Source organism: Polyodon spathula, chromosome 1, assembly GCF_017654505.1.
Source record: "Polyodon spathula isolate WHYD16114869_AA chromosome 1, ASM1765450v1, whole genome shotgun sequence".
Classification (NCBI taxonomy): domain Eukaryota; kingdom Metazoa; phylum Chordata; class Actinopteri; order Acipenseriformes; family Polyodontidae; genus Polyodon; species Polyodon spathula.
This window is the reverse complement of record NC_054534.1, coordinates 79,662,224-79,678,824: the sequence shown is the minus strand read 5'-3', so window position 1 is coordinate 79,678,824 and position 16,601 is coordinate 79,662,224. Positions and strand designations below refer to the sequence as shown.

General features: G+C 38.9%; 1 protein-coding gene across 7 annotated transcripts in view; it reads left to right on the top strand.

Moving 5' to 3' along the window:
- LOC121322879 (folliculin-interacting protein 2-like) overlaps positions 1-16,601 on the top strand; it is a 42,544-nt gene that overhangs the window by 10,652 nt on the left and 15,291 nt on the right. For 4 of the 7 annotated variants that reach the window (XM_041263369.1, XM_041263398.1, XM_041263418.1 and 1 more), the window contains exons 2-10: positions 4,518-4,641; positions 8,532-8,657; positions 8,765-8,865; positions 8,956-9,027; positions 9,612-9,712; positions 11,738-11,809; positions 12,308-12,443; positions 13,024-13,225; positions 13,863-13,951. In XM_041263369.1, coding sequence (XP_041119303.1) covers positions 4,518-4,641; positions 8,532-8,657; positions 8,765-8,865; positions 8,956-9,027; positions 9,612-9,712; positions 11,738-11,809; positions 12,308-12,443; positions 13,024-13,225; positions 13,863-13,951 — 1,023 coding nt within the window. Of the gene's footprint in view, positions 1-3,268; positions 3,801-4,517; positions 4,642-8,531; positions 8,658-8,764; positions 8,866-8,955; positions 9,028-9,611; positions 9,713-9,895; positions 10,669-11,737; positions 11,810-12,307; positions 12,444-13,023; positions 13,226-13,862; positions 13,952-16,601 lie in introns of those variants that run through there. The other 3 variants (XM_041263388.1, XM_041263380.1, XM_041263407.1) reach the window with 3 other exon arrangements.

Here is a 16,601-nt window from a genome sequence, read left to right as displayed (position 1 = left end):
ACTTTTTTAAATGCCAAGAATAGATTTTTGAATGTATGAGTTCTCTTTTCAAATGTCAACTTTTATCGTCAGTTCCTGAAAACAATGCAGTTCAAAACCCTTGTTGAAAAGCCGGGTTCCATAGTAAGGTTTTAAACTAGAAAGGAAGGGGGGAGAAATCAACAAAAAAACAGAAGGGAGACCGCATCAAAACAAGAACAACAACTCAGGTAAGACAACCATTAAATGTATTTATCTAAATGCTAGAAGTATCAGAAACAAAATTCTAGAACTTGAAGCTACTGCACTAACAGGTAACTATGATGTGATAGGTGTTACAGAAACGTGGTTATCCGAGAGTGATGGGGACGAATATAATATTTGTGGGTATACACTGTATAGGAAAGACAGGCAGGACAGAAGAGGAGGAGGGGTAGCGCTATACATAAGAAACAGTCTTGAAGCCCAGGTGTTAAACCTGGACAAAGAAAATAAAACCGAATCAATATGGGTCAGAATAACAGACAAAAATTCAAAAGGCATAATAATAGGAGCATGCTATAGACCGCCAGATTCAGACGGTGAGCACAATAATCTGTTATACAATGACATTAGAAATGTGTGTAGCAAAGGAGAAGCCATACTAATGGGGGATTTCAACTTCCCCCAAATAAAATGGGAAAACCCGGTGGGTAGCGCGAAGGATGAAATAGAAATGGTGGAAATGACAAATGACTGCTTCCTAACACAATTTGTGAAGGCACCCACTAGAGGGGAGGCATGCCTTGATTTAGTCTTTTCAAATAACGAAGATAGAATAACTAAAACAGAGGTCAGAGAACCACTGGCAAACTCAGACCACAACATGGTCTCATTTGAAGTGTTTTTTAAATCCCCAAAAGAAATGACTAAAGCTAAGGTTTACAATTTTAGAAAAGCAAACTATGAAGGTATGAAACAGAGACTAACAGAAGTAGATTGGAGTAAAATAGAGAAAACACCCACAGAAGAAGGATGGTTGTTCTTCAAAAATGTAGTACTAGAGGCGCAAAACAATTATATCCCTAAAGTAGACAAATCTAAATGTAAAACTAAATTGCCAAAATGGTTTAATAGATCAATTAAAAAAAATATTCAGCGAAAAAAGGCACTTTACAGAGCATTAAAAAAGGACCAAAAAGAAAGTACGCAGAAAGAGTACACAGAACTGCAAACGCAAGTCAAAAAGGCCAAGAGAGAAATAGAAATGAACATTGCTAAGGGAGCTAAAACCAATTCCAAAATGTTTTTCCAATATTACAACAGCAAGAGAACATTCAAAGAGGAGATTAAATGTTTAAGAGATACAAATGGCAAAATCGTAGAGGAAGAAAAAAAAATAGCAAATATGTTAAATGATTACTTTTCACAAGTTTTTACAAAGGAAGATACTGACAACATGCCCCACATGTCATCCAGTTCCTATCCAGTTTTAAATAACTTTAGCATAACTGAGGCAGAAGTGTTAAAGGGACTAGGAGCTCTTAAAATAAACAAATCCCCTGGGCCGGATGAGATCCTCCCAGTAGTACTCAAAGAAATGAAAGAAGTAATTTACCCGCTACAAACCGCTAACCAAGATCATGCAGCAGTCTCTTGACACAGGGGTGGTACCGACAGACTGGAAAATTGCAAACGTAATACCGATCCACAAAAAGGGAAACAAAACTGAACCAGGTAACTACAGACCAGTAAGCCTGACTTCTATTATATGCAAACTTATGGAAACTATAATAAGATCCAAAATGGAAAATTACCTATATGGTAACAGGGTACTGGGAGACAGTCAACATGGTTTTAGGAAAGGGAGATCGTGCCTAACTAACTTGCTTGATTTTTTTGAGGATGCAACATCGATAATGGATAATTGCAAAGCATATGACATGGTTTATTTAGATTTCCAGAAAGCTTTTGACAAAGTCCCGCACAAAAGATTAATTCTCAAACTGAACGCAGTTGGGATTCAAGGAAACACATGTACATGGATTAGGGAGTGGTTAACATGTAGAAAACAGAAAGTACTGATTAGAGGAGAAACCTCAGAATGGAGTGAGGTAACCAGTGGAGTACCACAGGGATCAGTATTAGGTCCTCTGCTATTCCTAATCTACATTAATGATTTAGATTCTGGTATAGTAAGCAAACTTGTTAAATTTGCAGACGACACAAAAGTAGGAGGAGTGGCAAACACTGTTGCAGCAGCAAAGGTCATTCAAAATGATCTAGACAAGATTCAGAACTGGGCAGACACATGGCAAATGACATTTAATAGAGAAAAGTGTAAGGTACTGCACGCAGGAAATAAAAATGTACATTATAAATATCATATGGGAGATATTGAAATTGGAGAAGGAATCTATGAAAAAGACCTAGGAGTTTTTGTTGACTCAGAAATGTCTTCATCTAGACAATGTGGGGAAGCTATAAAAAAGGCTAACAAGATGCTCGGATACATTGTGAAAAGTGTTGAATTTAAATCAAGGGAAGTAATGTTAAAACTGTACAATGCACTAGTAAGACCTCATCTTGAATATTGTGTTCAGTTCTGGTCACCTCGCTATAAAAAAGATATTGCTGCTCTAGAAAGAGTGCAAAGAAGAGCGACCAGAATTATTCCGGGCTTAAAAGGCATGTCATATGCAGACAGGCTAAAAGAATTGAATCTGTTCAGTCTTGAACAAAGAAGACTACGTGGCGACCTAATTCAAGCATTCAAAATTCTAAAAGGTATTGACAGTGTCGACCCAAGGGACTTTTTCAGCCTGAAAAAAGAAACCAGGACCAGGGGTCACAAATGGAGTTTAGAAAAAGGGGCATTCAGAACAGAAAATAGGAGACACTTTTTTACACAGAGAATTGTGAGGGTCTGGAATCAACTCCCCAGTAATGTTGTTGAAGCTGACACCCTGGCATCCTTCAAGAAGCTGCTTGATGAGATTTTGGGATCAATAAGCTACTAACAACCAAACGAGCAAGATGGGCCGAATGGCCTCCTCTCGTTTGTAAACTTTCTTATGTTCTTATGTTATGTTTAGTCTTGGTTCTTTCCATGATCATTTCGAAACTTTTGTGAGGAAACGGGAGCAGAGATCTTGGGATCAGATGACGGGTCTCTCAATGAGCAGCTCCTTTGATTCCCTGGTGGCCTGTACTACCAGCTCATAGACAGGAGCGGGGACAGCTGGCTAACCAGCAGATTATTAATGTCACGAATATAAAGGGAGGGTTGTCAGGCTTTCAAAAAGCAATCACTGTGTTCTCTGAGACATTGTTTCTTGTTACTGGTGGCTCGCAGCTGGAACGACTGTCAAAGCTAAGTAACCTACATTTACACAGAGGAGAGATCCTATAAGATGAAGACGTGAGCTTTCACAGATATGTCGGTCCTCTTCTTGATCCTGCATACTGTTTCCAACTGGATGATGAGATTGCACCTACTCAGGGATCTGATATTAAACAGTGTAATTCACTGGAAAGAAATGCATAAGTGCATCTAGGTGTGCACAGTAGATGCTGTGTGGTTTTGCTGCCACTTGCATGTTACAGTAGATGTATAACTGTAGGTCTGCATTCTGAACACCGCCCTAGACAGTGCAGCTTAGAGGTGCAGCCAGATAAGCTGGAGCCTGCTGTACCAGGTCATCTGACAGTCGTGTGCTTTAGGATGGGCTCCAAACTGCGATGCTGTAGCTATTCTGTAGCTGTGGCAGTGCAATCAAGCGCAGGTTGCCTGGAGATCAACTCTGTGAAGGGAGGCACTTCTGGAGCAGGATGGAGTACAGGTACAGTAGATAAGTCAAGTATAGAGGATAAATCCACAGGCATATTCAATATTGTATGCTATTTTGCAGTTGGTACCATAGCATTCATGCTTGTAGGTGTGTGAGGGCACATTACACAGCCCCACTCAAGTGTCCTTTTTGGGTTGGCAGGTTATCTGCAAGAGCACCAGAAGAATTTAAGAAAATACTCTTTGTGCCTGTGTGTGTTTTTGCGTTATCAGGGTCATTTCGGGTACTGTGCAAAGGAAAAAATATTGCAGTAGCCTGCATGATTTCAGACTGCTGGCAAAAGCAGTCATTCACAGTAGTGTCAATATTTTATTTTATTTTTTAAGTTGACAGTAGTTACAGTTTTTTAACTAGCGGATCCTAGGTTTATAACTGTAGAAAGCTGCTGAGCTTCAGACATCTTTTTTTTTTTATTTTCCCACCATAAAAAGGTGCTACGTTTAAATGTAAGATATACTCTTGATAGTGTACAGGAAATGTTTACTGAGTCTTTGTAGGCAGTATTATGAGACACATTTTGTATTCTGGTTGTAAACAGTGAAATAGAAAAATGAGTTATAAATAGTGTATTTACAATTGTGTTCAAGAAGTCTTTAAATTTGAATATGGTCTTGGGTCACGCTATCGTTTCTGTTACTCTAGAATTGTAATTTCTGTTATTTTTTTAAATATATTTTATTTAAACTTTGTTTTTATTCACATAAACAGCTGGGCATCTTCTGAATTGGACCTGACTCAGATTCGGCTGATCGTGTATCAGGACTGTGAGCGCAGAGGCAGACAGGTGCTGTTCGACTCAAAAACGGTCTGCAAAGTTGATGAATCAGCGCAGGTATTTTTTTTTCAACAATTGATTTCAAATCATTGCTTTGTAAAGCCTTTTAACATGTGCAGTTACGTTTGTATGATGTAGCATGGTAACTGGCAAATAAGGGAATGTGCTTTAGTGATGTACCTTTTGACTATGCCTGAATAATCCACTGCATATATTGGATCCTGTTCACAAAACTTTAACTCATGAGTTATTTAAAGAATGTTTACGTCCTGTTTTTATGAATAAAATTAAGCTTGATATTCAACTTGTAGACTGGTGTTAAACTACTGTTCTAGACTGTTGTGAAAAGGAATACAGTAACTGCAGCCAAGAACAGTTTCTTGCATGTTAAACTTATTTTGAGAGTTATGAGTTTGAAAACAAAAGAATCCTTACAAACACAGTGGACCAATGAGCTGATGAAAACTGTAAACTTTATTACATCCTCTGAGCTGCGAAGTACCTTGTGGATACACTATGGTCTGTCATCTCTCTGTCCTATAATACTGTATATTTTTGTTTTGTTCACAAAAACATGCGTCTTATCCTATATTTTAAAATGATTCTGTAAATTTCTTTGTCTGTTGCTCCAGTTCGTTTTGCGTAGTGTAGGTATAAAGGATGCTTTACTGGTGGCATCCTAATAAAAAACATGATCTGCCACATAATATTATGATAAAACAGAAGTACTGTAAATGTGTTGTGATTGCCTTGTTAAAAAAGGCTTGACTGCTGTGTTAAGAGTTCTGTCCTATTGAACTGCAAACTGTCACATGCTTTATAATCCTGACTGGTAAAGATCTCATGACAAGTCTGATTGATCAGCTGCTAAACTGAATAAATAGGTCAGAGCAGTTAACAGCAGCATGTTTGAACTGTCCACTCATTTGTTTTGCTTGTGGATTCATGCACCCTACATGCAGCTGCCTTAATTGCAGAGCTAAATAACTTATTTAGGTCATTCGCAGAGTTGATTAGATTCTGGAATTATGTCCACCCTGAGTGTGCAATATGTTAAGATGTGTTAATTTACATCTTTCTGTTTAGATACACAGGATTGGACCAACAATATATATACAGTATATAAAGAAAGAAACCATTAAAGTGTACATAAGGACCTTTGTATTTTATTGTTACATGTTCCCATGTGTTGCTACAACTGTTTACATAATGTGTGTGTAGTATTATTATTATTATTATTATTATTATTATTTATTTACATTTTGACCACTTTTTTTTTAAACTTCTAAATTGCATTCCCTGCCTCAAGGTGGCTTCCATGTACATGTGTGGACCTCTCATAACTACATTTCCAATCATCCTCCTGCTCACATATGTAACTGAGCTGGATTTACCAGTGAAGAGAATGATGGGAAATGTAGTTCTGAGGTCCATGCGGGTACAGTGGAAGCCATCTTGACACAGGGAATGCAACTTAATAGTTTAGTGGTCAAAATGTAAAAAATAAAAAAACTTAAATACACACACCTTACGTAAACAGTTGTAGCAATACATGGGAAGTTTCTTATATACAATTTAACGCTTTTGATAGGGTTTGGGGCCACCTGGACTGCCAGGGTGATAGTGATTTGGTAACTGTGCAAATACTTTATAAATATGACAGCATTATATTTAGTTAAACTAAGACCATGAAAACTTTGTGAAAACAGATTGAAGATCACTCCTTCAGGTGGAAGGCAGTTTTAGAGAAATCCTCACACTAGCTTTCTTTTTTGTCTTTGTTTAAAATTTTTTTTTAAGTAGACGCTTTTATCCAAAGCGACCTACAGAGACTAGGGGGTGAACTATATTGCTGCAGGGTCACGTACAATAGGACCTTGGTTTTTTGTCTTGTCATTACTTCTCAACTGTTTAAAAGGCTACAAAGCGTTTGTTCACCTGGTTGTATATTCTGTGTACTATTGCAGGCCACTTCTACAGTAGATGACTTGGAACCATGCACGTACTTCATGATTCCAGTCATGTGGTTGATAACTTGAAAAAAGGCACATGACCACAATTGTTCCTACATTTATTATGCTCTAACAGTCACACTAGGTGTTTTAGGTAAACAAGAGTTACATAAACACATCACTAGGAAAATACTGCTTGGGCGGACTACAACTGGTTGATAAATCTGAAAACTAAATGACACTGCCCTTTTGTTGTTGCTGGCTGTGGTTTATGTTTACCATACATTTGTAGCGCTTAAAGAGTAAGTAGGGAGGTTCTGAAAAATATCGAGTACAAGTACCAGTATTTTTTTCTTTTCCTTGTTAACGTTTTACAGTTAAGTCTGCTTCAAAGCTCTAACCTCTAAATCAATGCTGGAAGAGCGACTTAAAAATAAATAAAATCAATAAATAAATAAACATTACAAACTCTGGTTTTTCTGTTCCGTACCACATCATGGATCGTTATTGCTTTGTTACCTGTTTGACAATGTGGGCAATAATCTTTACGCTATCGGTGCACTAGAGGAACCATTTTGAAAAGAGCTTTGAAACAGACTTTAAAGTTGTGAGTGTAAAAAGTTGTCGGGATGTTAATAATGAAAAGAAAAATGACTGGTACGTTACTTAAACAGTTGCAGCAACAGGGTACATGTAATGCTGTACTTTCCGGAACCACGCTACTTATTATTTAATGTTCCCTGGAGCTTTGAATTATACTACCTGAATTAAATTGTTACATTCAGAAATAATTCACCCACACACATCATTGTACATTTACAGTTGTTGTTGGTTGCAAACTGCAGTAAAACTGTCTGAATCTAAAAAGACAGTTTTAAAGAAAACTTACTGTAAAGGGACTGTGGAAGGGTGGTGGGTAATTCACTGACACAGGAGTCAGACAGGTGGATTTGGCAACTCCGCACAGGTGCCCAGTTTTATTTTCGGGGTGCTGTTTTTCAGTTTATCCCGCAGATGGCGCTGTGGGTCCGTGTTCTGATTTACCAATGATGGTAAACAGAACCACGGGCATACCAAGTGATGGTACACAATACCGGTGCCTTGCAGGTGCTCAAAGAAATAACAATGAAAACAGAAGGCAAAAATAACAAGGGACAAAATAACACAATAACAAAACTACAAATAAAAGGTGCTGCACTCTGCAGCAATATCCCGGTCGCCGCTGCCCGTGCGACCCAGATCTCCGTCCTGTGCTGCCGGCTAACTAGCCTGCTCTGTTATATTTTTAAGGGGTCTGCCCAAGGGTTCCCTGCTCTCACTGTCTCACTGTGACACTTTCGTGTCTTTTTCTCTCCCGGCTGGTTCTCGGTCCGCGACCAGCGTTTCCGCACTCTTAGCGAGTCTATAAGGGCAGACCTGAGGAAACAGCAGAGTGTTATTTCATAGGACCAACAATCACCCAAGACTCACCTCTCAGCCATTCAGAGAGGGGGAAAGTCCACACACCCACTTTCCCACCTCCCCGTGTCACTGCCATGACTCGCAGGCGGTTGTTGGGCGACTGCCGCCCTCTTCCTGCAGCCCGTGAACACGCCAGCAGAGTCAGCACAGATCTCTCCCTGCCACAGGGACATTGAAAAATTCTTAAACTGACAGAATGCTTGTAGTTGAAAATGCAACTAGATCTGTTTCAAAAGGCATGCATAAAAATATACATTTGGAATTTTGGTTTAGCATTATTTAATAACCTAGCCTTGTATCCACATCAGTATGCTTTCAGGTGCATCTGTTACTAGAGGTGACCACTTTTAAACCGTCATGCTTTGCAGTACTTACAGTTGTATGACTGCCATGCATCCCCTGTAATAATGTTTCACGTTAACTTAATTGTAATTGTGTAATGTTGTGACTTCATGCAGGGTTTACAAAATCAATACTTGCAAATTCAGAGAATTAGTGCCCTTTTCATTTTTTTATTTATTTTTCTTGACATAGAAGAATGCAGATGATGTTCAGGCCAAGTGCTGCCAGACGAACAGGAGTGGAGCCTGCACCATCAATTCCCAGAATGCACCATCAGCTGGTAAACCCAATGAAAAAGAACAGCTGCCGAGATACCAAGTAAGAGTTCTATTTTTATTTTATTTTGTTTATTTTTTTCAACCATTCTGAAATAGGCCAAATTCCGGGTTTTAGTGTTATCATTTTTTATTTTAATTTGAATACAGTATACAAGACCTGCATCTGATGTCAACATGCTTGGTGAAATGATGTTTGGATCAGTTGCTATGAGCTACAAAGGTTCCACATTAAAAATCCATTATATACGGTAAGTTGGACTGTAAAACTGCCTTCTTGTTTTACGTACACAGTTTATCAGCCATGCTCAAACAGAATTTGATTTCTTTTGTTATTTTAGCTCCCCTCCTCAGCTGATGATCAGTAAAGTCTTTTCTGCTAGAGTGGGCAGTGCCAGTGGAAGCACAGACACGTAAGAAAGGCATCGTTTGTGAAAGGTTACATTGTTTTATACAGTAGTTCAGAATGGTGGTTCCTCAATGCGCTGTTTTTAATGGCCCGGCCATAAATGTCATTATTTGGGGAGAGGCTGTAAAACAAAAGCAGGTTCTTATCACCAGTAACAATGATAGAATGGAGACACACTTAAGTCACACTTCGCTTTTTAAAGAGACTAGAAGCAGCATTACCGTTTGTAAAAAAATATATAGAAAATAGTTAGTGTGTATTTTTTACTAAGGTTTGGTACAGTTTGGGGGGGGGGCAGTCATTTTAATAATATACCTAAACGAGAGAAGTGCTGAAACGCAGGGCTAGTGCAGGCTTCAGACCCTGTACTGTTTGACTGATGCATTTATGTAAACTGCTTTTAAGAATTAGTTCTCCTCTCTCCATGTGTCATCTTTATTATAGTTCTCAAGGTTGATTCAGTGATTTGAAAAAAAAAAGGCTGGTATTGAAACTAGATAACTTTAGCTGGAATACTGTGGTTGCCTTTAGGAACTGTAGAAGTATTAATAAATAATCAGTACGCCGCTTCATTATCTGTTTATTGAGGTTGCAAGATAGCTTTGAATACATCAACCAGGAATCCAGTGTCGGAAAGTCATGCCCAAATCAGAGCGGTTTGGGTGTCTACCGCAACTGTAGCAGCATAGGTAAGAAAGAAATTGCTCTTTGCTGACTCTCTTTTTTAGATATTTTATTTTAAATTCTTGCTGGATTGTGTGTATTCTTGATGTTTCCTGTGCCTCTTTCAGCAACAAACTGCTGCCTGGCGCTCCTGACCAGCTCTGTTCCACCTCATTCGGAGCTCTTCTTTTGTGTGGAATGCTGAGCCCAGTGTGACCCACACAGTAGAGTTTGTGCTTCTGCTAATCATAGCATGAGGGCTGCAGGCAATTGCAGTGTACAAGCACAACACCCTTTACAGTTAATACATAAATAAAAGATTTGATTAGATAAACAATATAAAGTAAAATTTTTGTGTTCTATCAAATCCATTTTCAACACAAATAAATAAAAAAAAGTATCCAAAAGCCATCCGAACAAATATGTTTGTGAGTCAAGCAGCAAGTAAGCCTTGTCGGAACATCATATTTATTGATAGTCACCGTTAAACAGTAACTGCCACTTCAAAAATCACTATTGAAGTGTAGCCATTTACTATACTGTACAGGGTTATCTTCATTGCAACATTTGTTCATACTTGTCTCTTAAATTATATTTGTCATACTTGCAAACAGATCTTTTTGTATGTGTACTCAGAAACTGCTGTGCTAAGACATTCCTTTATCTCTGTGTTTTGCCCCATATTTTGGCTAAAGAAACACAAACTGCTATTTATCAGAAAATGTAATGCGCACCCTCTGATTTTGTAAGATCTTGATTAGTGTAGACTCTAGTTGCTGGTGGTTGATTTTCAAATCTGTCTCTTTCCCTTTTCGGTTCCAATGTCTTTCCTTAATGATGGCTCCTGTATACCCGGTTTATATCTCAAGCCCCTAACCCATGTTGTGTTTACATCATACAGACTTAACTCATCTAAACAAATACTGCATGGGACATTCTTATCTTAAAGCAGTGTTGGCAGTCCGCAAACAGATATGAAAAAGTATGTAGCTTAAAATGTAAAGTATTAATAAATAATTATTATTATTTTTTTTTTTTTTGCTGGGCTCTTATTTTATGATGTTTGCAATCTGGTAAAATATCAGCCAAAATCTTTATATTATTAAGAGTGCACAGTAAACGTATATCCGAATTAGCTGTTCACCAGATGGTTCTAGATATTTCGTCTATAAAGACTCTTTAATAGATGACATGTAATAAAATATATGTCTATGGGGTCCCCGAATGGCTCACCTAGTCAAAACTCAGCAGAGTGGTGTGCAGGGTGAGTCATACAGGTTCGTGTCTGGCTGTGTGGTGTCGCCTGTCTTCGCTGTGGCTTCAGAAGGGAGCATCACATTGGCTCTGGCGCTCCCGTGGGTTAGAGAGGCAAAACCGGCAGGGACTGTTTGCCCTTATCGTGCCACAGGAAACCCTGCTGGCCAGACACCCAGGGAGCTCAGAGCAGGCACATGCAGGACTGGCCTTTAACCTCCAGAGGCCGGTAGCTCTTGAGGTCCTGGGTGTAAAGAGACAGCTGGTTTCTTCGTAGTTTTCCATTTCTTGATTTATTTAAATTTTATTGGTGTAATTCTGTTTATTTTACTAAATAATTGAGAAAATTGCATGATTGCTAGAATAAGCATGTTTACAATTTCTTTTTTTTACCTGGTAAGTGTATTCAGGAAATTATATACCGTGCTAGGACCATTCAGGGGAAAAAAAGGAAGCAGTTGGACAATAATTACACAGTAAAAGCTCTTGCCTTTCAGAGAAATTGTCCACCTCCCAATAAAGGGAAACTTGAACACAATTTCATCATAGTGAAAAGGCCCATGGTAGTCTGTATCTGTAATTTCATGTTCCCGCTTTGCTTAGATTCAAGTGAACGTACTTGACAAAGCGCATTGCCAAGACCTTCGTGGTACTGAAATGTATGATCACACTTGCCATTAATGACCCTCTTATATCTTTCTACAGATTAACATAATGTAAATATAGCAGTGTTAAACAGTGTGGAACAAGTTTAAGTCATAATTAACTTTCATTTGCAAATACTGTATGGTCCTCAGCTCACAGCACACCTGTTGACATGCCAAGCCGAGGGAAAAATGAAGACAGAGACAGTGGTATCGCTCGATCAGGTAAAGACATTTAAGATTGCGTTTGCAGAATATACCAAATCAGAAAGACCTGGAGAAATTTATATATGCAAGTCTTTCTTATGTAAGAAATAACCTACAACAGGGTGTGCGGTAAGACCATTATTACCGAACACCATGGGTGCGTTGTGTGGCACGAAGCCGTTGGAAGTGAATTGAATTGAATTGAAAGTTATCACCTGAAGGGGATTTATTAAGGTATTTGTGCCACTTATTGGGGAGGGGGTTGATGTTTGGTAGTGTGATTTGGTTGAGTTTAATTTCAATTCTGAGATTTGGGTCACCTCAAATGTGACAGGTAAGTTGATCTGCATTGTTTCAGTTCAATGTATGAGGTTATTTGAAGTAACCCCAGCCAAGCTGGTTAATGTGCTAGCCTTGCCTCTTTCAGCAGGTTACTTAACTTATGGAATAGGGAGTTGAAAATGATGTCATAACCTAAAACAAACTTTAACTCTGTCACCAACTCTTGTACCACAGCATCCCTGAGAACCCTTCTTGTTACCCCATTCCCATCTCCAAGCAACTGCATCTCCAGCAGCTGTGCCAGCAGTTACCAGCGGCGCTGGCTGCGCAGTCAGACCACCAGCCTTGAGAAAGGCCCTGTGCCACGGTGGTAAGTACCTTCCAGTCTGTGCCTGCAATAACAGCATAGTAAATAAAAAAAATATATAAATTTGGTTGACTTTCCACTGATTAGCACAAGCCTGAAGCAACATATTCTGTTGATGTCTTTAACATAGTAATGCATGATATGCTTCTTTCTGTATGGTCAACGTTTACGGAAAAGCACTTATCTTTAGCATCTCTCATCAGTTGTAAATTGTTCTTCGGTTTTTGGTCTTCTGAGTTCTGTATTTACATTCAGTTTATTTTTTAAACATTTTATCTGAAAAAGAAAATTGTTGTGCCTATGATCAGGTCTGCAAATCTGCAACTTATATTGCTGGGGAATCTCTGCTTGACAACACCCACATGAAATTGAAGCAACTGATTTTCACATGCTTTGTTTTTATACAAAGGATGTTGATACTACTTTATTTGATTTATTTATTTTTTTTAAATATACAAATTGTACCACAATTTACAACAGGAAAGCAATAATAATATGCTTAAAACATTTTGAATTGCATTGTACAAGGAAATGCTACAGAGATGAAGATTTTGTATAAGACAGCTGTGAATATTATCCACAGGTGCACTGATGAAACCTTTAGCCTGGCAGATGAAAGCTGTGGCTCCAACCCAGCGATGATCAGGAGAAAGAAAATCGCCATCAGTGTTATCTTCTCTCTGTCTGAGAAGGAGGAGGAGAACAGGAACTTCCAGGATTTCTTTTTCTCTCACTTCCCACTGTTTGAATCCCACATGAGCAAGCTTAAGACAGCAATAGAGAAAGTATGTGCAGGCCAACTTATTATAAAAGCAGCCAACACCATGTTAAGTTTGACTCCATCTATTCAAGAACATTTACAAATGGTTCTTAGTGTGCATTTGGTTTAAAACCAGAATGCTTACCAGTTTTTTGTGCTTACAAAGATAGTTGGAAACAGCTTATAAGGTCTCTCACAGTCCTTTTGTATGCATGGAATAATTGTTTTGTTTTTTTTTTGTGCAGAAAGTCAACCTCTAGTGTTTATAAATGGGAATGTCTTGCTACTTCTTCACATGGGTTATTTTTGCTTGCTTTTCATTGCTTTTGAGAACCATGTATAGTCAAATGTTCTTCAGTTCAACTGGGGCCGCCTTGATAAATGAACTGGATGTAAGAGCTTTTTTTGTACTAAGAATACATAATGTTCAGCTTCTTAAAAATAAACCCTTCTCCAATGGCTCGTTCTTCACACTTTGATAATTAATGAGAAATTAAATCTCTATACCTTCTAAAATCATATGATTTAGATATATCTCAATCAGTGGCTCCCACTGTCTTGTTCACTTTTAAACTAAAATATAATACACTGTTGTGTGCCTATTAGTCTTCCATAGCTTAAATTATTGTTTTTATAGCATGAGATTTCTTTATTTCCCCCAGGCTATGATTTTGTGCAAGAAGACTGCTGAATCCAGTCAGTGGGTCCAAGTTTACTTAAGTGGTGTTGTGGATGCCTTAGGAGAGTTCAGGTGAGTGATCAGAGAAGACCAGTTTTCTGAATGATGGAACAGTTGATTAATATAAGATGAACCCTTTTTACTGGTTTAAGGTGTCAGTGTTCACTAATAATATTACTGGCACAGTAAATGCATTGGGACAGTCAAGTTTTTTTTTGTATAATTTTTTTTGTAGATTATTTTGCAAAAAAAAAAATGGATTAGTAGGAAGCCTAAACTTAAAGGAAATGTGTTAATTGTATCTGTACTACCCGTAAGTGTTAACGTAATCTTCTCCAGCTTAAGGAAATACATAATCTAATCCATTGCATTAGGGAGGGTGGGGCAGCCTTCCTCCAGTTCACCAAGATTAGCTGTCTTGCCAATAAAGTTGAAAAAGCCCGAATGTCTGACTCCGGCTTGGTTAGAGCGGCATTATCAGGGCTCCCGAGTGGCGCTTCCAGTAAAGGCGCTCCCATGGAGTGCAGGATGCGCCCTATAGCCTGGAGGTCGCCGGTTCGGGTCCAAGCTATTCCACTGTCGACCGTAGACTGGAGCTCCCAAGGGGCGGTGCACAATTGGCTGAGCGCCGCCCGGGGGGGTAGGGCTTAGGTCGGCCAGGGTGTCCTTGGCTTACCGCCACCAGCAACCCCTGTAGACTGGCTGGGCACTTGCGGGCTTGCCAGTAAGCTGCTGAGAGCGGCATTGTTCTCCGAAGCTGTATCTCTGGGTTAGCTGCATGGCGGGCCTGCAGAGTGGGGGGGAAAAATGCGGTCGGCTGACAACACACACTTTAGAGGACAGTGTGTGTTTGTCTTCGCCGTTCCCGACAGCGCAAGGGTGGTAGCGGCGAGCTGAGCTTAAAATACAATTGGATATGTCCAATTGGGAGAAAAGCAAGGTAAAATTAATTGGCGACTACAAAATTTATACAGCGACAGATCGTTTTCTCTCTAAGTATATTCTCTCTCTCTCCGCTCTCATATAATAGATATATATATATATATATATAGGGCTATATATATATACTATCTATACATATAATATATATATATTATCTATATATAATGGATGATGCCAAGAATGGGCTGGGTCTTGCTTGCATCTGTCACAGACTGGGTCTATACCTGGATAGATTCTGGCCAATTTTATCTTGGAAAGGTGGAGTTGGTGGAGAATTTTGAATTGTATGAGCCCATGTCTAGCACATATTGATGAGGAATTTACATGATAAAGAATAGAATCCCATACACTGTCTGAGAATTTCAAACCAAAATCTTGCTCCCAGAGGGTTTTTAGTATAGTAAGCAAGGGGAAATTAAGCGAAAGGGTAGAACTGTAAATGACTGATACAATGTGCCTGCGATCTAGATTAAGTTCAAGAAATTGATCAACAAGAGATTTAGGTGGCAGCTGGGGAAATTCTTTTTTGAACAAAATGACGATTCTGTAGGTATCGAAAGAAATGTGAGTAAGGCAAACTGAAGCTTCTTGAAAGCTGTTCAATAGATGCAAAAGTGTCATTAATATATAAATCTGTGAAAGGCTGAATCAAGAAGAGATGGTAGGAACAGATGATTTACTTTAATTTGGGGTAAAAATAGATTTGGATTGCAGACCAAAACATCTCCTAAACTGTATCCAGACTCGAAGGGAATGACAGACTAGAGAGTTAGATTTGCATCGAAGCGGGGAGTGGGGAGCCCTGATTGAAGATGTACAGCTTCAGGATTCCTCTTAAATGTATAACCAATTAGGAGAGTTTTGCTGTGAATGTAGCTGGAGCCAGTACAACAATGTATGAATGTTGGCAGCCCAGTAATACAACTGGAAGTTAGGTAGTGCTACCCCCCTGTGGCAAAGTGCCCGCCCCTGTGTGTATTTTGTGTTGTATGTTGTGTGTAATGTTGGTGTATGGTCACTGGTACACAGGATATAAACGGGTCTGTGTAACACAAGTATTTAAAATGTATATTTGTATTTAGGCACGAGGAATGCACAGCACTTCACGTGCAAGTAAAATGTAATATATGAGCACAGGGAATTGCACTTTGTTAATTCACGTGCAGTTGTACCGCGACTCCAATTGAATGACTGATTAGCAGTCGAATCTCGGTACAGCTGCATAAAAGCAGCATGTTTTCACATACTCGGGGTTGTGTGTTCGGTGAGTGGAGAACGGTATAGGAGACGGAGGTAGTACTTGTGATAAGAGTAATAGTTAAATATCTACCGTGTTTGTCTGTATAGTCCGTTTTGTTTGTCTTTTTGTTTTGGCGACGAGTGCTGTGTCCTGTGTTTTTTGTATGTTACAACCTTTTTATTTTCTGTTCTGTTTATTTATTAAATGCTGAGCGAGACCATTCGCTCAGCTCCACAAAACTCCACCTCTCTTGTTGTTTATTTCCTGTTTCTGGTCTGACGTCACTCACTCCGGCCGTCTTTGTGACACCCCCCCAAAGGCTTGAGTCTTTGAAGAAAGTGTTTTTGGATACGAAGAACCTTCTTATTCCAGATGAAACCTAAAATAATACTGTCTAAGGATTTAAAAACATATCTTTTTAATAAAAACTGGAACATTTTGAAACAAATAGACATTTTTAAAGTTAATCCACCCTGCAAGGGAGAGGGGCAAATGCAACCAATGGGAGATGCTTTCTTTTATTTTGTTAAGCAAAGGTAT